The following is a 23866-nucleotide window of genomic DNA, read 5'->3' on the forward strand; positions in this document are numbered from 1 at the left end:
AAGATTTTAATTTTTTTATTTAAATGAAACATAGGAAAGAAAACAAAAACTGGTAAAAAAGAGCAAAACTTTGTGAAGTTTAAAGTTCTTTGATTGCAAGCAGGAAAGATTTTCAGAAAACAGTCAAGCTAAAATTAGGAAAGTATTTCGATGCTACCAAATTAACGGTTGCCAATCCTAGTTTTAACTCAGAACTGCAGCAAATTGTATTAAAATCACCGTTAGCTACTCAATAGAACAATTTCTGACAAACGGAAAAGCATCTTATGCATAAATCTGGTATATATTGCTAGCTAAAACGCAATTTATTTGATGAGCAAAGCAACTGTTGATTGACGTTCTTTTGAACAGTATTTATGAACGCGAGGCAATAAAAGTAAAGCATTTTGATGATGCTAACAAAAAAAGCAATAGATGGCACCAAGCAGAAAAGCTGTTGATGCTTCTTCATTTCATAGGGCAGTGGACATCGCATTCTTTGATGTTCGCTTTGGTGTGCTATTTGTGGATAAATTGAAACTGTTGGCGCCAGATTCCAGATTTTTGGTAGAGATTATCAATTTTAAAGACCACTTTCCGGAATGTGGACACTGAACTGAGATGACAAATTTGAACAAGCAAAACAATAAAAGAAATTCCTCGTAAACACACCACCACATCTGAGCATAAGTGAACTCTATAAATACAAACATTCCTAATAAACACGAAACAAAAATAAATATTATCCAAGAGTGAAAAACACATATGACTACAAAATCGCAACTGATATCGTGAAAAATAATAAGTTAAAGGCAAAAGTCAAATATATGTGAATCAACATGATATTTCTTTTGTAAACAAATGCAAGTATATAATTGTGCAGTACTTGGAAACAAAATCACTCAAGCCAGGAATACATTTATTTAGAAAATGAGTTTTACCTTGCCGTCGTTTCATCTCAGGGACAGACGCCTCATGCGACTTGTACGATGGGTCAATCTCCTTCTGTTGGACCTTCTCGCAGATCTGCGGGATGACGAACGCTTGCACGCGGCGACTCGCCACCGGCTGGTCCGAATCACTGTCGGCCTCCAGTCAAACGTCAATCCTCCTCAGTCGACGCTTTCGGAGAGGTCTGCTTTAAAAAAGCTTTCGCAGGCAGCTGCCGCATACCTACCTTGGCAAAATGGACAGCCCCTGGTGACGGATACTGCAGCCACAGACAACGTAATGTGGCCACCGTTGTTCCATTTTGGGCGCGGGGATTTCTTTGAGGATGTTCTGTACTCCGTCCTCCTCTCAGACTATCTCACTCCCTCTTCCACGGGCGTGGAGAGTGAGTCCTTTGGGCGAACTCCAGTAACTTCTTCAAATTGTGGTCCTCTTCTGATTCAAACCCCACCTTGAGATCCCACGCGCCGCTCACGGGGAATTGGCTCGTGTAGGGGTCCTTGTCCAGCTACGTGAGACATAGCAGGTGCTACATCATCTCGTCCACCAGTAACTGGATGCCCTGCATTTTCATCTCACGGCACGCCGGCGTTCTCCATGGCTATATATAAACCCTGGGGTCAGCGTCCTGGGGGGGGTGACTATCGCGAACCGCCAGGAGCGCACGCTATCTGAGGGACTGATATAAACTACCGTCGGACCCCGGTGAGCTCCATCCGGAACAAAAAGTTTTAAATTAAATCTTTAAGCATTTTTATTTTCTTTTTTTAATATTATATGCGACATTTCTGTAAAGAAATAAATTCAAATAACTTAACTGAAAATTAAAATTAAAATTGAATTTAGAATAAATGAAAATTTGCCAGACTACAGAACGTTTAGGAAGCGCAAATTTGAACAGATATAATAATTTAAAATCAAAAATATATGTACATTGTTCAATAAATCTGTTTAGAAAAGATTGAGCAACTAAATTCGCTGAATCATTTCGTCATAGTTTATCGCAATGATGAGCAGTTTTAATTGAAAATTTATTTTGCGTAAAATATCTTCTCATCGCAGTTCAAATTAATTTGATTTAAATGAACTTCTTATTTTAAATTCTAAAGTAAATGCATCTTTAGCTTATTCTTGTTTTGAAAAATGCAATTAAAAGTATGTTAAAACAGCACTATTGTATATAGCGAAAAGAATTGAGACGTTACATAATAATAATTGAAAAAGCACAAAAATTGAAACTTTAACTAAGGGCTCAATCAAATAAAAGTTCCATAATTTTTACATTTTTATTGTATTTCAAAGCAAAGTGTGACTAGATGCACTGATCATTCTTTGATGAAAGGAAGAAAGGATCAGTTGATTATTATTACATCCGTAGATAAATGTCGTTAACCATAAAAGTAAATGAAACATTTTTGCACTTCACATAACTCGAAGCGTAAAATATGAATGAAAATACGAATATAAAGATATGCAAATGACAAACGACAAAGTGTTTTGAATACATTTGTTTTATAAAACAGCATTTCAAAAAAAATTTCTTGAAAAACTTACTCTAAATAGGAACTTGTATTTCAAAGTTGATTGCTTCTCTTGATGGCTACTTAGAAGAAATGTTTTTCTTCCTTTGACAGCACTTTTCTTTTCTGAATTGCAATTGCCTTTCATTTTTATAATTTAAAAATGCACTTATTAAAACGTAAAAAGCGTAAAATTTACCGAAAAGATTTTTTGAAAAGTGCAATTTTGAATTTTATCATTATTTTGAAGAAAGTTCAGCCATTAATGTTTTTATGTTTAAATTCTGCTAAATTAAGCAACAATGTCCTTTTAATAATGGCACCAAATTTTGTTTACTGTTGCTTAGAGTTCAATTTCAAAAGGCCTGATGTTTAATTACTAGAGCAGTTGAGGTTTTTATGGATAATTATTAAGCAAAAATTCATTTAATTACTTTTTTATGTTGCTCTTTGTTTCTTAAAAACTTTGGAAAATTCTCTAATCTGCTTTTCCTGAATTATTTTACACATAAAATGCACTTCATTACAGCTTTGCACGGTTGCAGTTTTTTTAAATTATTTTCGTTTTTATTAACTTTTGAGAAAATTCTAACTATTATACATTAATAGCAAAGCGAACGTTTGTGTGCGTACGTATGGATGTTTATGCGTGTTCTAATAATTTTCTCTTACTGTCAAATATAATTTTACAAATGCTAATTGTAAAATTGCATTCATGTTTGATTAAATGTTTACTGATACTTTTCATTTCCTTTGCTATTTATTTATTTTCTGGAATGAGATGAACTTGAGCATAACATTGGCAAGCCGGATATCATCATCCATATTGCTTTTATCAGAAAAAAAGAATTCTATGATTATGTGGAACAGCAGGAACTGCGCAGAACAACACACTTCATTGTGAATACGATGTTGCTTAATTACTGTAATCTTTCTTAATGACCTAGTTTTGTACATGGTTCTTTTAATCGAAATATTAGCCGCTTGGACAACTCAGCGGAGGGTCATCGGGAACCTGCTGAGCTCTAAGTCGCCTAATGACCGGACATTATACGTTTTGTCGGTTCAGTATTTCAAGGTTGGCTTAAATTCAGCTGTGTAATAGCAATTACCGAAGCCGTGAAACACGGCTAACGATGGGTCGAATATCAGCAGCCTCTCAGCAGGGATATGTATTTGATTGTTACAGTGTCTATTCAAACAAGGATATCCGCTATCCATTCATTCTCTTTGTCATAACAATTATTACATATAGCTTAATGAAATATGTGAAAAAAATAAAAAAAATAATCCTACACTTTTACATATTTTACTTCACTATTTTGTTTCTTCATTAATTTTTTTTAAATATTCACATTCCTATTTTGCTATAAAATCTTCTTCATGTTTTTTAATTTGAATATTTTTATTTAAAATCTTCAAAACACGTTCGCTTTGTTCATAAACCTTACAGCACAATAAACTTATACATAGTAAAAAAATAGCCTCTACATATGAATTACCATTGCATATTTTATGTGTAGATATCAAGTGGAAATAAATTAATTTTCTAAACATAGAACAGCACAGCTACTGATTTTATAAAAAAAGAATCCGTGACATAATTTTGTAACTGAAATTATAATAATTTTTCAAATCTGCTACAAATCGATTGAAAAATTTTTTTCGAACAAAGTTTTCTTTTCTTTGAACAACTGATTTAATAGTACAACTGAAGTATAAATCACCGAATTATAAATTACAGTTTACCAATCAAAGCTTTGTCCAATCAGTTTGTATAAGACATCATTGTACGGTTTGTAAAATTGACGGAGTGTCTGCAAATCTTTTTCTGAAACAACCGGATGTAAACGACCTTTAGTTTTTCCTAAACAGTGTGGTTCTGACAGCGGTAACTTTTTCAAACATGGAAATTTGCCACCAAAAGCAAAATGTTGGTCAGTAATTTTTTTAGGCAAATTCAAAAACTGTTCCATGTTGGCTGTAACATTGACTGGATTGGTGATTAATTGCTCACCACTAATAAACAAAATTTGAGATTTTGGAAAAAGCTTCAACCAGTGACGCAGATGTTTTTCGTACAAGCCAGTATGTACAGCACCCCAGGAACGATTGACCCTGGTTCGGTTGGCGTCCAAAAATGCCATCTGTTCAAAGCTTGGTAAGCCGGGTCGTTTCGACGCTATTTGAGCATATTCTAATTAAGAAACGACTGTCAACAATCAATCATGCATAAGATTAAATACAAGTAAGCTTCCTACCTGACAGAAGGCGTGTTACCGGGTCACGAAAAACTACAATCAGCTTCATTTTTTGGTTCATGCTTCGAATCTTCGTAGGCGCTTCAGGAGAAATAAAATATCGCGGTGTTTTTTCAATAATTACATCTTCCGGTGCTGCTGGAGGCATCTGTTCTCTATGAAGAAAACAATAACTCAATAAAAATTGAATATTTTTTAAAGTTAACATTAAAGTAGGCGTAGGAAAAGTGCCCCACCCACACTATGCAAACTAGCAAACTTTGTTAAGCTGTGAGCAAACAATTAATATAATCAGACTGTAAAAAAGCAAGGCTTACTAAAGTACTAATTCATACAAGTATATAGAAAATTTTCTAGCTAGATCAATAATTTAAACATTTGTGTAATATTAAAGAGATTTCTTAGTTATAAAACAAGTTTTCTCCAAATGTTACATACACTTCGTTCCACTACAGATTCTCTCAGATAATAAAAATTTTTATTATGAATAAGAATGTACAAAACTTGCTTAATACTTTTAAACTTTACATATGTATTTATTACCTGTACCAGTCCAATCCATATTTGTAATTTCTATCGAAGAAATGAACTTCAGGTCCTGGAGCTTTTATTTGATCATGCAATCGTAAATATTCCAACGTAGCTCTAGTGCCAGCTTTCTTCACTCCGATAATTATCGCATCAGGTAAGCGTTTGAGCAAAAGATTCTGCTTTACATCTTCAAGTTGTTTATTTAAAATATTCTTAAACTTTTCTTGTTTAAAATTGTCAGAATACTTCGCCCAAAAAGCTTTCTTCGATAACAAATTATTATTTTTCACTTCTATCTGTACAAATATTGTCGAAATGATAAAAATGTAAAATAATAATTCCATTTATTATTCGTTAAAAAGAATAGAAGAATTGTTCCATCACATTGCTCACTTATTTCAGACTTATTTCACATACCCGACGCATACCGCTTTGACAACGTGCCACATGTGTGACACAATTATAAAACCTGCAGCGCCATCTGTAGAAAAATAAGTGACCAATCGAAGTTTAAGGTTGATCCAAACTCACTTTAGAAAAATATTAGAAAAGCAATTTTATAAAAGTTACTTAAAATTATTATTATTTAAAATTGTTTATTGCTTAAAGGTACAAATTTTAAAATGTCACAGCTTTGCTGTTATGTGATCTTAATTTTTAACTTGTAAAACTGAAAATAATCATATTTAATAATATTTTTCCATATTCCAAAAGTGGGCAAATTTTATATTCAGCTAAGTTGTTTTAATTAAAAACGAAGTAGTTCTTCAGCTAACTACGATGAATTAAAAATTAAGCACCAAATTTTAGCATGTGTAATTTTTTATTCGTTAAAAAAATTTTCATAAACTGAGATTCATGAAAGATTAAAATACTATTGCAACAAGTTAATTATAAAAAATTTTCATTCATTACTTGAAAAGTTATTTATTTTAGTATGTTACTTAATAAATAATCAATAAAATGATATGAGAAGAATAAGTTAACATTTGAAATGATAACTTTTTTCTGAATTTGCAAAAGGAGCCTTCAAGCAAAACAGTAGATAATGCTTATCAATATAAGAATGTTTAGCTGAAATTTGAAATTGTTTACTTAACCTGTAAATGTTCAATAATCATTTTCACACCCTAAATTTGTAACGCATAATAATAACAATAACAACAATTATAATATTGATGCAATATGAAAGTTCCAAATAAATTACGAACTATCTGACATATCTGATTTTGAATAGTGTCAAATCATTTTAAGCTTAATTAGCATTGTCAGAAAGCTTTGTCAAGTGGTACGACCGTCTGCCAATTTTACTGAAAACATTACACATTAGATTTCCCAAACGAAGAAAGAATGTGATTAATTTGATTCTTGATATTTTCTAGTCTGTTCTATTCTATCCTATTCTATTCTTTACGGTGTAGCCTAATTGCCATTTATTGAAAGATGAACAGATTACGCAGAAATCAAACTACATTGCCAACATGCATTGCTGAAAATGAAAAAATTTCATAATTTATAATCAATAATAAAATTCATTCCAAGTATATGTAGATAATTTATATTTTGTTTCATCTTTATGATCATCTTTACACTATAAATGCTCACTCTAAAAATGATTTTACTAAAAGTTACTTTAAAAAATTTTCTAAATAATTTAAATAAATTTAATTGTTTAATCAAAAATTGAAACAGATTAATTAAGAAACTGTGCTGCTGATGAGTCAACAGATCAACAAATGAAATAAAAATTTTAACTATCACGTTAAAATAATGACCTTATTTAAATATTAACTTAAAATATTCTAAAAATAATTTTGACATGGAAAAATACATCAAATTCATTTTGATAATAAAACAAGATAAAAATTAAATATTATTATTAAACAATGGCACAGTTATTTCAACAAATCTTTTTTTTACAGTTTTACAGATCAGACATAAATTATCAAATTACTATTTATGTAAGCACCACCTAGAGTAACATATTTGCATAAGTTAATTTTACACATAATTTTAATAATTAAAAAGAGAAAAGGTTTTTATTTATTGCTTAATAAAACCAATTCTATGCAAAATTGGTTTATAATCAGTTCAAATTGAAAATTGCATGTGAAAAGTTCTCATTTTAACCAAGCGTAACAAATTATACAAGCAATAAATTACCATTCGAATATTTGTCTATTGTTCTGACGATTTTTCAGGACTATCTGGAACCATAATAATATCAGCATCACTATCGATGTCAAAGTTGTACAATTCATTTGATTTTTCACTTTCCACTACAACAATGTGGTCGTCATCATCATCACCACTTTCAGATTCATCTTCAGCTTGTTGGTTAGTATTAATTATGCTCGGACCCACTGCCTGTTTTCTTTCTGCTTCTCCATTTTCATTAAAATTTTGATCTACACTGCCGCTTTGAAACTGTTTTGACAATTCAAAATTGCTACTCTTTAATGCTTCAATCTGCTTCAAGCGAAACAAGTGAGCTTTAACAACGTTGACAATCAATCGTGAAGCCTAAATAACGTGCAAATTTCAAAACAGAAAAATCAAAAATTTCACCAAAAACATCATATCAGGAATATATATATATATATCATTTGAAAAAAATCTGTTACAACTGATAGAATTAGCTGCTCACCATTTTTAGCTCTCTATCAGATTTTCCATTATTAAACTCTGACGAAGATTTTTCACATTCAGTCACTTCTACAGCTTGACTCGTTATAGAATCATTTTCTGGACCTTCACTCTTCTCCGTTTCAAAAAATCTGTTTTCTCCTTCAGTTACAGACTGCTCAGAACTGAAGATTAAAAATTTTCGGATTATACAAAATAAAATCAACTGTTCCTACACTAAATTTACCAATGAGAAAAGGCAACTGGTGACGAACATTTGTCGACTTTATTGGATGCAAATTTCTGTTGAATTGTCAGTTGTTCTTGACAAGCCGTTAACATGTTAGTTATTTCAATCAGTCGTGTTCTGTTAAGAAAAAATCAAATTTATGAAAAAAATCATATAAAAATATAAATATACTATATATATTATATACTTATCAACTTACTCTCTATCCGCTAAAGAATCTTCCAGATGTTTCATTCTTTCTTTCAAGTTCTCCAATTCAGAAACATCTTCAACTGAATTAAATTAAAAAGAAACAATAAAATAAATTTAAAATTATAAAAATTAGTACCTGCATTAAAACTTGTGGCCTTCTCCAATTTATTCCTCGTACAATCATCAGAGCAATCAACTTTCTCTGCTAAAGAAAATAGAATCACTTCAAACAAGAAACATTGCATAACATTTAATTGCAGAATGCGCTTTTGTTCATTTGAATAATATTCGTAAATATTTGCAAATCAGTCCTTTTTAACATTAACATTGAAATTAACATATATTCAAAATCAAATACTGAAGTATTTTACCTTCAACGTCGTCATTGTCCACAGAAGATGAAGACGACTCCTTTTGAAAATTACCATCAGTATTATTTTCTTCTTCGCTCATTGACGCTTGAGCAGTTCTTTTTTTCTCATCATGATATTTTTCTCTCTGTTCATGTCGACTTCCACTGATCTCAGAAGTCCAGGAAGCCACGTTGGATAAAGTATCGTAAGAGGAACACTCACCAGTAGAGTAAACTGATTTGGACTTTAATCCACACATTGCTTTTAATCTATTTATCTAAATTTCAAACTACCATTCAATTAAAATTACAAATTGCGCAACTTCAAAATTATTACTCAGATAAAATTATATAAGATTTTTACATTCCTATTGCATTATTAAAATAAACAGTAATATGCTTAGACAGACACTGCTAAACAATTATACTTTAGTTTAAAAATATCTCATACTTCTCCGTATAGAGTATCTATTTCAATAGCAGCTTCATTCAATCTTGTCGATCGAATATCACATTTAAGTTTTCTAAAAAAAGTCAGTCAGTCATGATTTAAAAAATTTTTATAATACATAATACACACCTGATTAATTCATCTTTTTCTCTCAACAGATGTTCTAGTCGAATTACTCTTTGTTTCAATGAGTTCAGCAGAATTCCACGTTCACCTTGAGCAATTGACATAAAGCTGTGCTAAAACACACATCTACTAGTGTATTTCAGTTATAAATAAATAAATGTTTCATACCTTCTGAGATGAAAGTAAATCTTTTATTTCTTTTTCCTGAATATCAGTAAAAATGATTGCAAAGCATATTTTTCACAAACTATTTTAATTAAAACAAAACAATTTCAAAATTGTAAATAAAAAATTAGTTCTTGTTATTTTACATATTCTATAATAATCATAATATTATCATGAGAAACAATAAATATTTTATCAATGTCATCGCTAAACAGACGGACAGCTGTACTTTTTATAGCTTAAATTTAAAAATAAAAACGGAATAATGTTGCAGAAAAATTTTAAACATTCAAACGTACTTTTTTCTTCAGCTCCACATCATACTTGTTTAGTTTTATTTTCAAAACCATATTGTCTTCATTTAGATACTGGATTTTCTATAAATTTCCAAAAATAAAAACTAAAAACCTTTTAGAAACATTAATTTACTTTTTTCAATTGAAGTACTTCTTCTTCGAAACCTTCCATGCTTAAATTTCCACCTTTGTGATTTCCTAAAGCATAAGCTCTTATTTCAGAAGTATAATCTTTGCAACATATGAATTTTACTCCTTTGAATGCAGCTTGTCAACGGCCGTAGGCGACTGTTTCGTCGAATGTAAGGAGAAACGGCTGCACGAGCCATTTTAACATACAAATGATCTACAAGCAACAAGTTTCCATTGTCAACAAACTGCTGCTGTTGCTAAGTTACCTTGTATAATTTCAACAAACTTGAAAATCTACAAATACAAAAACCGTCGAAGTTGAATGATATTTTAATCTTCAATAGAGCAATTATTTAATATTAATTTAGCAATGTTATAATAACATATTATGCTAAATTCAGAAAATTATACATTGATTGTGTACACAAGTTCTGTTTAAGTGAATTGATAAAATAAGAATATAAGTACATCCATGCATACATATATAAGTCAAAAGTTATATGTCTAAATAGCAAGTTTAAATTAAAAATTTGGGAGAATGACTTAATTTTATATTTCCTTTATTCCTTATTTGAAAAAACTGCTTCAGCGGATTTACTTGTTACGTTCAATTTATGAACAAAAATGCAATGCATATGACAAAAAAGCACTTTTATTTATACAACTGATACCAAAAAAATTAACACAAATATTATCCTGCTTATAATCCATAATTTATACAAAAATGGTTACTTAAGTATTTTCAAATAGTTAAATAGCTGTTCCACGTTCCAAGTTTTGCTTGATTTCTTCTGTATATTTACCATAATAACGATCAAGTTTCATGTTGTATTGCTTATTTCTTTCGTTAATGTAATCAATAGGAGCATCCGGATCAAATTCTTTCCGACGTCGGGCTTTTTCACGTCTAGCTTTCTGCATATTTAAATCTTCAATTAATCTATCAATTTTTGAATCAGACGGATAATGAGCATTTTGGATCAATGTATTGGAATCAGGATAGAAGTCTTCAGCAAGCAATTCTTTCATACCATTGTATTCTTGAAAATCAGGTTTAATCTGTTCTGACAGGCGTTCGTAATTACGTATAGCAGCCGTGCAGAAGTCCACACGTTTAAATTCTTTATTTCTCTGTTTTTTCAGGGCTTTTGGATTTTGCTGTATCTTCCAGGCAATGTCGGCTGGCATCTGCAACAACTTCAAACGATCGTAATCTTCGCCCCTTTCTTCCGCTTCTTTACGTTTCTCGAATTCTGAAATTTCCCATTCAGCACGCTTACGTTTCGCTTCATAATTTGCAGGAAGCTTGTTTCGACGATCTTCTTCGACAACTTCTCTGTGATTTAGTTTCCGAGCTTCATTATTTCTCATTTTCAGTTCTTTAAATTTCTGCAGTCTGTCCATTATTGGATATCTAAAAAAGCAACAATTATGTTATACATTTCATATATAGATATATAATCTTTTAATATTTAAAATAATGATATTATAAATTCAGAATCCATATTCTAAAATAGGAAAAAAAACTGTAACCAATCGCAAAAAAACATAACAATCAAAACAATACAGTAAATATGATTTGCAGGTATTAATCAACAAGGGTTACTGTAAATAAAAACAGTTACATGTAGAACTGCTTATACGCTTCAACCAAAGATTTGCCATTAGTTATTTTAAATTGAAATACGAATAAGTAAATAAATAAATAAAGTATCTCTGCATATAGTTGAATATTATGATACTGGCTGAGGTGAAGAGCTTCAGTATCATTTCTTTGTTATCAACTTTTCACGAAATGTGAATTCGCTAAATATTATTGTTGGAAATTATTCGGCAGTGAGCCTGGTGACCTGTACTTGAACGCAGGTTACGGTGGCTTACTGTAGAAAAAAAGTAATTGCCGAGTTGGCAAGGAATGGGTCGATCATCAGGAATGCGCCTGCAAGCTCAGGAAACGGTTCCTTAGACCTGTCCAAATCTGCCTTTCAATCTCTTAGTCTTCCACTTCAAGTTCTTCCTCAAATTCCAATTGGAGAGCGTCCAATTGCCCGTAGAGAGTCAATGTCTCTTGCAAATGTAAGCGAAGTTCCGAATGAGAAGCGTTTTCTTTCCAGAGGCGTTCCATTTCCTCCATCCTCACTTTCAAAATCGACTGCGCGTGTGATCTGAGTGATTATGCCAGTGTGTAACGTTCTCTTTCGTGTGATTGTATTTATTTATTGTGTTGTGGCTTATCATTGCACCTTTGGTTCTGTTCTTAAGCCTTCATCTTCGTTTAGTGAAGTCTGTTCCACCGATTTGTCTTGCTTTGTGTCACGTTCGGAAACGAACGTAGCTTGGATTGCGGTTAGGTAATTATTGTTGATTTGACATGTCGCCGAATAAAAATTACAACGGCATTATATATTAATTTTATTTATATAATTATATATTTATAAAAACGAATACAAATTACAAATTAGAGGCGACAACGGCTTTGTCATTAAAATTCTGGTCCTCCGAGCCGGAGAAGTAGGTTCTGCCGAAGTCGAACCTAAAGGAAGTAGGGCAAGTGGTGTCGAGAATGAGGGTTTTGCCAATGAAGAAAAGGATCGAAATCCGCCGTTCGATTTTGAAAGTGAGGATGGAGGAAATGGAACGCCTCTGGAAAGAAAACGCTTCTCATTCGGAACTTCGCTTACATTTGCAAGAGACATTGACTCTCTACGGGCAATTGGACGCTCTCCAATTGGAATTTGAGGAAGAACTTGAAGTGGAAGACTAAGAGATTGAAAGGCAGATTTGGACAGGTCTAAGGAACCGTTTCCTGAGCTTGCAGGCGCAAGTGGAATCGTCCATGTCCGTCAAGCAACCGACGGATTCGGTTGGTTATGAAGACAGGAAGGTTTACCTGCCACATTTGAACCTTCCGAAGTTCGATGGTGACGTCACGAGATTCCGTGAGTTCTTGGATCAGTTTGAAGTTAGCGTCTACCAACAGGTAGATCTGTCTAACGCGACGAAGTTGGTCTATTTTCGTGGTTGTCTAATAACGATCGAATATGGCGTAGCGTTGGATGCGTTACGAGGTCTGTCGACAGCAAACCAAGGGTATGAGCTCGCGGTGCAGCGGCTCAAGGAGCGTTTCGATCGCCCTCTTGTGGCAGTTAGAGGGCACATCTTCCGATTTTTCCACAACTTGAACAGGAGCTCTGATCTCTCGGCCATTTGTGATTAATGTCATAACGGGGTGAACTCCCTGACGGCTCTGGGAAAGGATCCGCGCAACTTTGGCTGGGCCGACTTGACAGCAGCCAGAGTACAGAGCGCTATCTTCTGGAGGCGCGACCGTTCGAGTCTTTGCCATCGAATTCCGGTCTCGAAGATCCTGATGAGCGAGTGGGAACACTTGCAATTCTTAGATCCCATCTTTGATGATTCATCAGATGAGGTGCAAGTCGTGATTGGCATCGACTATTACTATCGGTTCTTAGGGAATGCGATTCGAAGAGGAAGGCCCAGTGATCCGGTTGCCGTGGAAACAGTTTTGGAGTGGATTATCTGCGGTCTAGTGAATCCACGCCCAGTGCCCAAGACCGTTGCTGCGTTCAGCGCTGCAGTGGAGCCGAAAGTCGAGGACTTGCTCCGACGCTTCTAGGAGATCGAAGGGATGAAAGTCTCTTCCAAAAGCGAGTCAGATGCACTCGATCCGGAGAAGCGATTTCGTGAAGAGCTTTTGTATGATGGAAATCGCTATTCGGTGCGACTGCTCTGGAGAAAGAACGAATGGAACCTGCCTGATAACTTTGCTGTTGCGAAAGCTGACTCGAGACACTCGAACGACGGATGGCCCGAGAGCCATCACGATGGAGCGTGCATTCTTCCATTCTGCAGAGCTACTTCGAGAATGGTTGGGCTGAGGAGGTCACGTCGGAAGGACCCAAGGGACGCACGTGGTACCTTCCTCATCACGTGGTCAGCCAAGAGGGACCAGAGGCGATGAAGCATCGCATTGTTTTTGATGGCTCGGTGAAGTTCGAAGGGACGTCTCTGAATGAACAGCTCGACCCGGGACCGAAACTGCAGGCTGACTTGCTGGGAATCCTGCTTCGATTTCGGCGTTATCGAGTGGTCCTCCAGTCGGACATCGTGAAAATGTTCCTGCAAGTGGACTTGCGCGAGGAGGACCGCGATGTTTGCGGTTTCTTTGGAGGAAGGATGAACCGGCAGGTCTTCTTGCGACGTACCGACTGACACGGGTGTCTTTTGGTCTCGCCTGCTCACCGTATTTGGCCATGTAAGTGGTGAACCATCATCTAAGTGAGAAGCGTGACTGTTTCCGTACCGTCGTGGATGAGATCAAGGCAGGCATTTATGTTGACGACTTGGTGGTCAGTTGTCACACCATAGCGGAAGCAAAAGATTTTGTTCCTCGGTCGTCAGAGTTGCTCGGTAGTGGAGGCTTCCATTTGGCGAAATGGGCGAGCAATGCCCCGGAAGCATTGGTGGATCGGCCAACAGAAGAGATCCTCAGGAACAGGCGTAGCCGCTTGGGGAAAACGCTAGGCGTCTCTTGGAACCCGCAGGAAGATGAGGGCCTGATTGACGAGCTGACCTACAACAAGCGGTTCGAGTTGAGATCGTGAGGTCGAGCGAATCGAGATATTGCAGTGGGCGGTGCCGTCCTCGCACGCGGCCATCCTGCAAATTGCCATCATGCTATGCAAGCCGTCTTGCTTGGACGAGTTGTATTGGGAACGTCTGGTGCAATCCGTGAAAACCGCTTTGAAGGCAACGTTGGGCCAATGTCTGGCATCGCCTGACGAATTGTGCGTAGTGGAAGCTCGAATGAACGATCGTCCATTGACGTTCGTGGGAAGCGATGTACAGATGAGCAGAGAGATGTACAGATGTACAGAAGGAGATGGCTTTGACTCCGGCCCACTTCCTCATCTGCCGAAGCTTAGCGGCATTCCCTGACCGGAGCGATAGTGCTTCACGTGGGGCATTGAGCAGCAGTTTGCGACACTTGCTCCGCCGCTGGTCTTATCAGCGGAAGCTCGTTGATGCTTTTTGGAAGCGCTGGTAGCGAGATTAGGTGGTGATCCTAAGCTCCAGAGGAAATTGGAAATGGTTGCAGGAGCAACCTCGAGTCGGTGACGTGGTATTGGTTGCTGACTACAACACTGCACGACGCCATTGGCCCCTTGGCCAGATCGTGGAGTTGCTTACTGGCAGTGATGGGCTGTCATAGTCTGAAAAGGTCAAGACCGCGGCAGGCATCTTGTGCAGATCGATCCGCACCCTAGTCTTGCTGGAACCAGCCGAAACTCATCAATGGGCTCCACCCATTAAGGGGGAGTCTGTTGGAAATTATTCAGCAGTGAACCTGTTGGCTTGTACTTGAACGCAGGTTACGGTGGCTTCCTGTAGAATGAGGAAGTAATGGTCGAGTTGCCGAGGAAGTGCGCGTGTGATCAGAGTGATTGTGTCAGTGTGTAGCGCTCTGTTTCGTGTGTTTGTGTTCATTTATTGTGTTGTGGCTTCTCATTGCCCCTTTGGTTCTGTTCTTAAACCTTCATCTTCGCTTAGTAAAGTCAGATTCCACCGATTTGTCTTGCTTTGTGTCACGTTCAGAAACGAACGTAGCTCGGATTGCGGTTAGGTAATCATTATTGATTTCACCTGCCGTCGAATAAAAATTACAGTCTACTTGCTTAGAGGCGACAACGACTTTGTCGTTAACAATTGTATATAAGGTAAGTTGTGTTAATTGTGGCTGTACCATAGTTGTTATTATATTTTATAAAAAAAGTTTTATCTTTTATTTGTGAATTTTAAAAATATAAGTATAGTTTGTCATATGAGAAATTTTGTATTTTTTAGAATGCTTTGTCGTTTAGTTCATTCGAATTTCCGAAAATTTTCAAATGTAAGTATACTTTTGCTAATTTTTGTGCTTGGAGAACAACGTTGAGCACTTTTAGGTTTCCGTTTCTGTTAAAGAAAAAGTGATCAACAAACTTCAAGAAAATCTAAATGTGCAGTAATTTGAAATTTATGCTTATTGTGTTACAGTGTGCTTTTTAGCCATCATTTATTCAAGTAGAAGATGACAGCTGGAGGCATTCTTTATCAGGTTTGGTCGACTGAAACGTAACTTATAACATAACTACAATGTTTTATTCCATTTTTCAAGGTACAAGAAAGCACATAAAAGTAACAATTGTCTCAGCGCATTTTGATGGATTATCTCTCATAGAAGTATACTGAATTTAGCCTGCTTTATTTGACGGGTTTATTTATTGATAAATTTTTCAGAGACATCGCATAGTGAATAATTTGTGTCGTTCATATTTTGAAGAAAACTTGCACTGTTTAACGATGTTAACGAAAACTCCAAGCGAATGGGATGGAATTGTTCATTCTTCTGTAAATTGCCATCGTGGTCGCTCAGTGCATGGGACTCCTGTTGCTTCATTCGATAAGAACAATCTATAGATGTGCTTTTCACCGAAGTGAAATTTATGAAGTAATACAATTATAAACAATTGGTTGAATGTCGCTTGGTGATTATTTTCCTTTTTTTAAATGATATTTCGTATTTCAGTTATATATTTCGAAGAAATTTTGATCATGTTATTATAGTAGTTCCAGTACTTATGAAATTCAGGTTTTGATGTTTTTATTTTAATTGGAATTTAAATTATCCTAAGGAAAATGTTTTTTGTAAGCTTAACAGATGTATATTTTTCTTAATTTAAATTTCTTTATACTGGTAGATTAATGTATTATCCGGTTGAGTTATGTATTATTTAACTAGGGAGGTTGCTGTTCTCAAATTTTTATAATAATAGCATGTGAAAAAAGTCAAAGAATGAGATGTCATCGATTGATGTCTGTGCAACGCAAGTTAAACATACACATAGGAAACAATTTTAACTTTTTGTATAGCATAAGAATAATATTTTTCAAAAATAAATACAGATTGCGCAACACATGAAATATGAATAAGAATTTATTATATATATATACCACTTTGTTGCATTTTCCAATAATATTAACAAATTTCACAATTTAGTGGAACAGAATTTGTATAATGAAATAGCAATTCAATTGATTGATGTTAAAATAAAATGTGCATTTTGAAAGATTGATCATTTGGTGTTGTTGTTAATTTGAGATTGCAGATTATCCAAAACCAGTGTCAAATGTTTATTTTTTTTACGAAATTCATTTAATTTTTGGCATAATTTTAAAATCCGTTGTACATTTTGATCGCAGTTCAGTTTGATTTGTTTGGTATCTCGGCAAACGTTGCGTAAATCTGTTTGCAGAGAAGTGAACATGTCGAAATGCATATTGTTCACTTTCAATTTTGTTCTATTAGAAACTTCAACCAAATTTTCGGTGAAAACGTCGTCGAGGATTTTCGATTTAGAGCTTTTCAATTTTTCTTCTAAAACTGCAGTGTTCACATCGATTTGTTCTTCTTCAGCTTTATCCTTTTCATATTCCATTTTCAAAATCTTGAGATTTTTTTGCAACATTTCCCATTCCAATTGTTTACGCTTATTCCATTCTTCACAACGTTTCAGCTCTGAATTTATTTTTTCCAAATTATTTTTTAATAACGTTGTGTTGTTAATTTGTTTAAAATGTTGCTTTTTCTGCATTAAATTTGCCGAATCGAATTCCAAATCTAACTGTAACAATTTTTCTTGCTTTTCAATAATGGACTTTTGAAGATTGTTAATTTCTCTCTTTTTCTCTCTAATATTTCCATTCAGCTTTTCATAACGCTTGTAAACAGATTCATAATTGCTAACCTTTTCGCTATTATTTTCACCATCAGCGTTGCACCATTCGCTTTGTCCTTTCCAAAACATCATTTCTTTGTTGAGCAATTCGTACTGTTTTTTCAGCTCCTGTTCTTCTGGCATAATTTCTTTTTGCTCATCTTTCACTCTTTCCAGTGATTCATTGTGAAATTGTGCATTCATCTCTTTTTCCGTGTTGATTAAAATTTCCATGCATTTTTTCAGTTCTTCGACTCTTTTTTCCATATTTTCAACTTCCTGTACGACAAAATGGCAACGTTTTTCCTCCAGCAGCGACACAACTGAAGTGTAACACTGCATAATCTGTAAAAGTTGAAAATTTACAAAATAATTTTCTTTAAAACTCTTCAATTCTCAATATTATGTAAATCTGATTTAAAAAAAATTATATACTGAACCTATTTTATTTGTTTACTTGGTTGTTATGAGAACAAAATTTTAAAAAATGTATACATGTGAAAAGCAACGAGGTGAAAATTGTGTAGACTTTTTAAATTGATGCTCAATTGTATTTGAAAGATACGATGTCTAAAAGCTATCTGCACGCGTATTAGTTGTTTAATGAAGGTGAATAATTTTTAAATTTACAGTTGAAAAAATGAATAACCTGACAATGAAAATAGTATCAGTTTTAGATAAATTGATTTGAAGAGAAAAATTAAAGAAAAATACAATTAGTCAAGTGAATGCAAAGTGTTTGCAATAATGGGAAAAGTGAAATTTTTTTACTTCATATTCTTTTTCAACTTGCAAAAGTTCCGTGTTGATTTGTTCTTTTTGAATTTTCATTTCATGAATGATCATCTTGAAATGCCGTAGTACATCCAATACCAAGCGACAAAATTGTTCAACGCTGGAAGTTGGATCATTGTCTATTTGAAAAATTGCGGTTGTTTTGTAACCAATTTCTTCGAGCAGCTTGTCCAATTTCGGCATATTCTCTCCAAGTATACCAAGAGTTCGCTCGAAAGTTTCCATTAATAATAATATCCGTTGTTCAGCGTGTTGCTTTTTCTTCAGTTGTTGTTCAATTTGATTATTCGGTTCCAAGTGGGCTTTTTCATTGTTTGCAGTTTTCCCCGTGAAGTTTAGTTTGAATATTTCACAATCTTGCCAAAGTGTGTGCAAGTGGAACTGTTCGTAATTCAACGATCGATTTTCCTCTTCTTTAATTTGCAGTACTTTTTTCAGTTCGACAATTTTGTCGACAGAAAAATTGTTTTTTTCGTTCGAAATTTGTTTCGTTTCAAGGAAATAATTCTCCTGAGCCAGCTGGATGATTTTTTCAACAAGCAGCATGAACACCTTGACAGCATTTTCGGGTTCTTTCAAATTCCCGAAGCGTTTTGAGAAAAATTCCTCGTCCACATTCTCAGTCGCATCGTCATCTCCACTTGATATTCTCAACCGTTGGATCAAGTCGACCACTTGTCTTGTGAACTTGTCGAAAAAAGCGAACAGTTGCTCATTTACACCTTTCGTTTGTTCGGTCGACGCGTTGAAAGTATCTTTCATCTGCTCGACAGCGGCCAATTGCAATAGCATGCTTTCTCGGCGTTTCGATTCGATTTCGTGAATTTTTAAAAATAGCTCCATGTTGTTTTCATTGGCTTTGGAATCGAGCAACATCCACTGCAACATGTGTATAAATGGACGAGGAGTGTTGTCGTCAGCTGTAGGCTTGTACAGGGCTGAAACTGAGGTGCTCGTTTTGGTGTTCTTCTTTTTCGCATTCCTCAATTTCGCGTTATTCGGCGCCATCGTCATCAACAACAATCCCACACAACGGCAACCAATAAGTTCAAAAACACAAACCAAACACGCGTTAAATTCAATTCATTCATTATTATTTAAATTCAATTGTTTGTTTTGTTTAAACTTTAAAATATAATTTAAACTTTTTATTCGTCTTCTTCTTGATGTGTGTTGTTTAAAATTACTGCATACGTGTGCGGTTGTGTTTCAAATTTAAATATGCATTCTCATTTCAATAAATATTCCAATCAAACTAAACATCACTGATTCATGGTGATTTTGTGAAATGAGCATTGCAATTGAGTTGAAATTTGAGAAAAAAATCCATTTTCTTTCATCTATAAAATAGCAAATATTTCTTTTAATAAAAATTGTTCAAGATTCTCAGCCTACCCTAGTCGTTGGGTTTTTATTAAAATTTAGGAAGAAAAATTCATGATCTTTTCTTGCCATGTACGAAAAATGATTGAAAACAATTTTATTTTTCTTCACCATCGCAAATATCGCTTCATACACATTATGTACTGATTGTTCATCGGTGAATAAATAATTTGAACTGTTCCTCCAAAAATGAAATATTCGACCCAGGCTATATTATTTATGAAATGAGGTAGAGCCGATTTCCCCTCCCCCCCTCCCCCTAGCTCCGCCTACTTTTTTGCAGTAAAATTTCATTGGTTGCTGCTCTGACGCGCGTTTCTAAATTTAATTTGTTGTCACTCCTCTGCATTCTGTTTGTCAAATTTTATTACATTTTATTTGCCAAATATTGGTTTCCTATCTCGTGTTGCTGACAACTGGCAACCGCAGTAGTGACCGCTGCAGGTGTGGATGCTAACCTATTGACTGTTTGATTTATAATAATTCTGTTGTTCTCAGACTGAGAAGAACAAGATAATCAAATTACGAAGAAAAAATTAAAACAAACAGTACAATACAATACAATACGAATACAATGCAATGCAGTACAAATATATTACAACCCACCACTTGAATAGTCGCATTAACCTTTATCTTACCGAATTTTTATGCGCCTAGTTTATATTGTAATTCTATGAAGTAACAGAAAATATGAAGAAACTAAATAAACATAATGTTTAAAGCACAAATTGAAGGTTTCTCTTCTAATTTAATAATGAATAAAATTGATTTCCCAAAGGGAACTCCGCCTACTTTTTCGCATTTAAATGAATGGTTGTCGCTCTAAGGCGTTCCACTTGTTAAATATTCGTTTTCTATCAGTGATAAGTTTTCTAATTCAAGTTTTCATTGTTTTTAATTTCTTTCTGTATTCATGGCAGCATGGCGGCTAATTTCTCATAACTTTATGATTTTGCATATTTAATATTTCTAGAGAAAATTAAATTTTTTGATTTCTATAAAAAGGGGAGGTGCTGTTCATATAGGCGCAGCGTATTTGGAAATGCGCGCTTGGTAAATCAAAAGGTTTTCCACTGCATGAAATGTGAACAGCTCACGTGTGGGCAGTGTCCTAATGGGAAGAAAAAAACTGCGTGTGAAGGAAGAAAATGGAGAAATTTCCAGTTTGTTCAGTGAGAATCAACTTGTGAGAAATCGCTACTACGTTACGGTGATATTGGATATCATAAAAATTTCTGGCTTCCAATGAAATTTCACTTTACGTTCCCGACGAATTATCAGTTTATTCAAGTGACTTCAGTGTGCTTCGTTTGACTTGTTTCTAAGATTCTTTGAATTTACACTGATCAAAGAGTACTCATTTAGAAGAAGTGATCAACTGTATTCCTAAATTAGCGTCTTGGTGGCGCGTGGATTTTCCCAACGTCTCGGAGAGGACTACGACGAAACTTTCGCAACAGTTGCAAGACATGAGATCATCCGCACACTACTTAGTATTGCTGCTGTAAAATCACTGCATGTTCGACACTTCGATATTAAGTGTGCTTACTCGAAGGAGAAGCTTCAAGAGAAACTTTGACTGAATGAACGGCTTTGAAGATCCAAACAATAAGGATATGGTATGGCACTTGAAGCGCAGCATATATGGTCTCGAGCAATCAGCGAGAGCTTGGAACACAAAGGCCACAGAGATACTGACTGCTATAGATACGGAGCATCAGCTAAGTCAACCCTGGCGATACGAGATGAAAAGCATGCTAGCTGGTTGAGTCGGTAATTTCTCAGCAGCATTTACGTGCAGTAGGCATACAGTTGCAGGTTTTGGAAAAGTCTGAAGATGAACAGTTTTTCTCCATTTGGAAAAGGAAACGAAAACCGAAAGATACGAAAGAATTGTTAGAATGGAAACTATGATTGGAAACAGCCGACAAACACCAAGTGCTTGTACACAGAGAATTGTCAAAAAGTTCTGACGTGTTCGTGCGTAAGGGAACAGGTGCGAAAGCGTTTTTACGACGCTGGTGACACGTGGCAACGACAAGCTACAAAACAACGCTGACCATGTCAAGCAAGCATTTATGGTGACGTGATTTGGTGACCCGTATGCTTACTGAACAACCAAATTTAACATGGAATTGGCTGCCATCGCGGGCAAATTATCCACATTTTGGCCCCATAGTCCTCCTCGACTATGGTTCGCGCAAGCTGAAGCTCAGTTTGAGCTGCGCCACATTTCGGCACCCCTGACGAAGTACTACTACGTCATCTCGTCTTTACCGGACTCCGTAGTCCCCGACGATGATTATCTGTTCAAAGTAACGGGAGATAACCCGTACGAAACGTTAAAGCAACGCCTTCTTGAACGCTACGGTGAATCGGACGACGACCGCCTCAACGCACTCACGACTCCAGTCGTCGCGGGAGACATGAAACCCTCCCAGCTCCTTCGAAGAATGCGCAGAATTTGTGACACGGATTTTTTCAATTTCCCAACTGAACTGCAAACGCTTAACCAATTAATTAAAGTAAGCTTTCGACGAAACGCGTCCTGATCCAACGTCTGTCGACACATTTGAATCAGATTAGTCAAATTGAACCGCACTGTTCGATAGTCATCTACAGCAACTCAAACAAACCAGGCAGTTGTGCCATGCAAATAATAAAACAACGTACAAAATGCGAAATTTCCTATTCATTCGCCTTTATTATTATTCTTCTTCTTCTCTGTTTGTGGAACAATTCAAATTCTTTAAAAATTCACATTTTCAACTGACAATTTGAGTAACAAAAAAAACAGAAAAACGTATACAAAGCCAAATTTATTCATAATAAATACCAAACAATAGAAAAACCCCAAGTTATTGCTTATTTCTTTTTGGTTTTGGATGGCAAAATTCTTTTCGATGATTCAATACCCGTTTCTGGCATTTGAGAAGACACGGCTTATTTAAAGACCTTATCTTCGACAGATTTATTGCTTTTCTTCGATTTCGATCGCTTCTTTGACTTCTTCTTAATCTTTTTGGAATCTTTCTTTTCAACTTTTGGTTCAGCTTCTGTCACTGGTTTTTCAACTTTTTCTTCAGATATTGGTGGAACAATGTTCGGCTGATCTACATCTATCGCTGTAACTTCACTTGCCAATGTTAGTTTCGGTGATGTAATATCCGTTTCTGGCATTTGAGAAGACGCTGCTTGTTTAGCGACTGTATCTTCGACAGTTTTCTTACTTTTCTTCGATTTCGATCGCTTCTTTGATTTCTTCTTAATCTTTTTAGAATCTTCCTTTTCAATTTTTTGCACTTCTTTAATGAATTCATCAGGCTTTTTTTCAACTGTGATTGGCTGAACATTGACTGCTTCATCGCTAACGGCTGCAGTTATTTCCGTTGTTGTTGGTGCTTCCATAACTGCTTTTTTTGTTTCATGTGTCTGTTTGTGCATATGTTGTTTTACTGTCACCTCTGTTTCGCCTTTCTTGCTCTTATTCGACTTTGATTTCTTTTTGGACTTCTTTTTCTCTTTTCTCGATTCCTCCTCTCCAATTCTTTCTGCTGCTTTCTTCTCTTTCTCTGACAGTCTTGTCCTGCTCATTCTGTCAATTAGACGGTTGCTCTCAGTGGCTTGTGCTCTCACTTCTGGTGTCCATTGCATAATTTCATCTTCCAGTTTGCTCTTATGTTTTTTTGAGCTTATATCTTTCTCTACCATCATTTCTGTCTTTTCTTTCTTAGTTTTTGTTGATTTAAACCTTTTTGCAGACTTTTAATTTTCTTTTTTTTGAGTCTGCTTTTTTTATTTTTTCTTCTACTTTATCTGCTGTTTAAAATCCCTTTGTGCACGAACTTGCCCATTAAAATCTCCTCCTCCGTAATTGTGCCATGCTTTGCATTGAAATGGTGCTACTTGAATTCCCATTTTGTCTCAAATTTCCCTTTGCTCCTCACATGTTGCTTACTGACATCCCCTTTTCCATTTTTCTGGCCTTTTGGAATTGGATTTCCTTTTCCCGTTTTCTTTTCTTTTTTCTGAATCTTCCCCCCCTATTTTTTCCCCTGCTTTGGAATTTCTTCTATCCC

At 35.2% G+C, this 23866-nt stretch overlaps 10 protein-coding genes across 10 annotated transcripts; 6 read left to right on the plus strand and 4 right to left on the minus strand.

Moving 5' to 3' along the window:
- The first annotated feature begins 909 nt into the window (after positions 1–909).
- On the plus strand, positions 910–1605 carry Tsp_11264 (conserved domain protein). Its single transcript, XM_003369926.1, has 2 exons — positions 910–1315; positions 1457–1605. Exons 1-2 carry the CDS (start codon positions 910–912, stop codon positions 1603–1605), a joined length of 555 nt encoding a protein of 184 aa, XP_003369974.1.
- A 2090-nt stretch (positions 1606–3695) lies between these two features.
- Positions 3696–7251, minus strand: Tsp_11265 (heparan sulfate glucosamine 3-O-sulfotransferase 3A1). Its single transcript, XM_003369927.1, has 8 exons — positions 7197–7251; positions 6712–6731; positions 5905–5912; positions 5660–5723; positions 5255–5538; positions 4712–4866; positions 4200–4632; positions 3696–3705 (listed from the first exon to the last, which is right to left on the minus strand). Exons 1-8 carry the CDS (start codon positions 7249–7251, stop codon positions 3696–3698), a joined length of 1029 nt encoding a protein of 342 aa, XP_003369975.1.
- A 169-nt stretch (positions 7252–7420) lies between these two features.
- Positions 7421–10028, minus strand: Tsp_11266 (hypothetical protein). The gene is made up of 12 exons (XM_003369928.1): positions 9953–10028; positions 9833–9897; positions 9699–9780; positions 9550–9641; positions 9242–9351; positions 9113–9185; positions 8681–8939; positions 8446–8514; positions 8317–8389; positions 8139–8234; positions 7890–8052; positions 7421–7765 (listed from the first exon to the last, which is right to left on the minus strand). Exons 1-12 carry the CDS (start codon positions 10026–10028, stop codon positions 7421–7423), a joined length of 1503 nt encoding a protein of 500 aa, XP_003369976.1.
- A 786-nt stretch (positions 10029–10814) lies between these two features.
- Positions 10815–12000, plus strand: Tsp_11267 (HTH-type transcriptional regulator BetI). Its single transcript, XM_003369929.1, has 3 exons — positions 10815–10836; positions 10975–11177; positions 11737–12000. Exons 1-3 carry the CDS (start codon positions 10815–10817, stop codon positions 11998–12000), a joined length of 489 nt encoding a protein of 162 aa, XP_003369977.1.
- Positions 12001–12394: 394 nt separating this feature from the next.
- Tsp_11268 (something about silencing protein 10) lies at positions 12395–14790 on the plus strand. Its single transcript, XM_003369930.1, has 4 exons — positions 12395–12448; positions 12650–12976; positions 13469–13720; positions 14482–14790. The coding sequence occupies exons 1-4, from the start codon at positions 12395–12397 to the stop codon at positions 14788–14790; spliced, it is 942 nt and encodes a 313-aa protein (XP_003369978.1).
- Positions 14791–15697: 907 nt separating this feature from the next.
- Positions 15698–16311, plus strand: Tsp_11269 (BolA protein). The gene is made up of 2 exons (XM_003369931.1): positions 15698–15742; positions 16132–16311. Exons 1-2 carry the CDS (start codon positions 15698–15700, stop codon positions 16309–16311), a joined length of 225 nt encoding a protein of 74 aa, XP_003369979.1.
- Positions 16312–16967: 656 nt separating this feature from the next.
- Tsp_11270 (hypothetical protein) lies at positions 16968–19412 on the minus strand. Its single transcript, XM_003369932.1, has 3 exons — positions 18381–19412; positions 17640–17954; positions 16968–17516 (listed from the first exon to the last, which is right to left on the minus strand). Exons 1-3 carry the CDS (start codon positions 19410–19412, stop codon positions 16968–16970), a joined length of 1896 nt encoding a protein of 631 aa, XP_003369980.1.
- Positions 19413–20434: 1022 nt separating this feature from the next.
- Positions 20435–21366, plus strand: Tsp_11271 (conserved hypothetical protein). Its single transcript, XM_003369933.1, has 3 exons — positions 20435–20443; positions 20793–20950; positions 21183–21366. The coding sequence occupies exons 1-3, from the start codon at positions 20435–20437 to the stop codon at positions 21364–21366; spliced, it is 351 nt and encodes a 116-aa protein (XP_003369981.1).
- Positions 21367–21916: 550 nt separating this feature from the next.
- Positions 21917–22339, plus strand: Tsp_11272 (something about silencing protein 10). The gene has a single exon (XM_003369934.1). The coding sequence runs from the start codon at positions 21917–21919 to the stop codon at positions 22337–22339; it is 423 nt and encodes a 140-aa protein (XP_003369982.1).
- A 391-nt stretch (positions 22340–22730) lies between these two features.
- Tsp_11273a (hypothetical protein) lies at positions 22731–23549 on the minus strand (the record flags this gene model as incomplete). The annotated part of the gene is made up of 1 exon (XM_003369935.1): positions 22731–23549. A coding segment is annotated over one exon (819 nt), but the record flags the coding sequence as incomplete, so codon positions are not given.
- Positions 23550–23866: the final 317 nt, after the last annotated feature.

Source organism: Trichinella spiralis (assembly GCF_000181795.1).
Source record: "Trichinella spiralis strain ISS 195 chromosome Unknown Scfld1356, whole genome shotgun sequence".
Lineage (NCBI taxonomy): Eukaryota > Metazoa > Nematoda > Enoplea > Trichinellida > Trichinellidae > Trichinella > Trichinella spiralis.

What these genes read in the sequence shown, in the direction of transcription:
- Tsp_11264 (XM_003369926.1), top strand. Translation starts at nt 910, where the DNA reads ATGAGTTTTACCTTGCCGTCGTTTCATCTCAGGGACAGACGCCTCATG. An exon ending in CTCTTCCACGGGCGTGGAGA is followed by an intron (nt 1,316 to 1,456) that starts GTGAGTCCTTTG and finishes GAGACATAGCAG; the next exon opens with GTGCTACATCATCTCGTCCA.
- Tsp_11265 (XM_003369927.1), bottom strand. Translation starts at nt 7,251, where the DNA reads ATGTGTAAAATTAACTTATGCAAATATGTTACTCTAGGTGGTGCTTAC. An exon ending in GTCAAAGCGGTATGCGTCGG is followed by an intron (nt 5,539 to 5,659) that starts GTATGTGAAATA and finishes ATATTTGTACAG; the next exon opens with ATAGAAGTGAAAAATAATAA. An exon ending in TATGGATTGGACTGGTACAG is followed by an intron (nt 4,867 to 5,254) that starts GTAATAAATACA and finishes TTTTCTTCATAG; the next exon opens with AGAACAGATGCCTCCAGCAG.
- Tsp_11266 (XM_003369928.1), bottom strand. Translation starts at nt 10,028, where the DNA reads ATGGCTCGTGCAGCCGTTTCTCCTTACATTCGACGAAACAGTCGCCTA. An exon ending in AAGTACTTCAATTGAAAAAA is followed by an intron (nt 9,781 to 9,832) that starts GTAAATTAATGT and finishes GGAAATTTATAG; the next exon opens with AAAATCCAGTATCTAAATGA. An exon ending in AATAAAGTCGACAAATGTTC is followed by an intron (nt 8,053 to 8,138) that starts GTCACCAGTTGC and finishes TTTAATCTTCAG; the next exon opens with TTCTGAGCAGTCTGTAACTG.
- Tsp_11267 (XM_003369929.1), top strand. Translation starts at nt 10,815, where the DNA reads ATGTATTGGAATCAGGATAGAA. An exon ending in GTATTGGAATCAGGATAGAA is followed by an intron (nt 10,837 to 10,974) that starts GTCTTCAGCAAG and finishes CTGTTTTTTCAG; the next exon opens with GGCTTTTGGATTTTGCTGTA. An exon ending in GACAACTTCTCTGTGATTTA is followed by an intron (nt 11,178 to 11,736) that starts GTTTCCGAGCTT and finishes GTAATTGCCGAG; the next exon opens with TTGGCAAGGAATGGGTCGAT.
- Tsp_11268 (XM_003369930.1), top strand. Translation starts at nt 12,395, where the DNA reads ATGAGGGTTTTGCCAATGAAGAAAAGGATCGAAATCCGCCGTTCGATT. An exon ending in TCCGCCGTTCGATTTTGAAA is followed by an intron (nt 12,449 to 12,649) that starts GTGAGGATGGAG and finishes CTGAGCTTGCAG; the next exon opens with GCGCAAGTGGAATCGTCCAT. An exon ending in TCGATCGCCCTCTTGTGGCA is followed by an intron (nt 12,977 to 13,468) that starts GTTAGAGGGCAC and finishes CGACGCTTCTAG; the next exon opens with GAGATCGAAGGGATGAAAGT.
- Tsp_11269 (XM_003369931.1), top strand. Translation starts at nt 15,698, where the DNA reads ATGCTTTGTCGTTTAGTTCATTCGAATTTCCGAAAATTTTCAAAT. An exon ending in ATTTCCGAAAATTTTCAAAT is followed by an intron (nt 15,743 to 16,131) that starts GTAAGTATACTT and finishes TAAATTTTTCAG; the next exon opens with AGACATCGCATAGTGAATAA.
- Tsp_11270 (XM_003369932.1), bottom strand. Translation starts at nt 19,412, where the DNA reads ATGGCGCCGAATAACGCGAAATTGAGGAATGCGAAAAAGAAGAACACC. An exon ending in AAGTTGAAAAAGAATATGAA is followed by an intron (nt 17,955 to 18,380) that starts GTAAAAAAATTT and finishes CAACTTTTACAG; the next exon opens with ATTATGCAGTGTTACACTTC. An exon ending in GTGAAAATAATAGCGAAAAG is followed by an intron (nt 17,517 to 17,639) that starts GTTAGCAATTAT and finishes AAATTGTTACAG; the next exon opens with TTAGATTTGGAATTCGATTC.
- Tsp_11271 (XM_003369933.1), top strand. An exon ending in AGAAAATGGAGAAATTTCCA is followed by an intron (nt 20,951 to 21,182) that starts GTTTGTTCAGTG and finishes TTCCTAAATTAG; the next exon opens with CGTCTTGGTGGCGCGTGGAT.
- Tsp_11272 (XM_003369934.1), top strand. Translation starts at nt 21,917, where the DNA reads ATGGAATTGGCTGCCATCGCGGGCAAATTATCCACATTTTGGCCCCAT.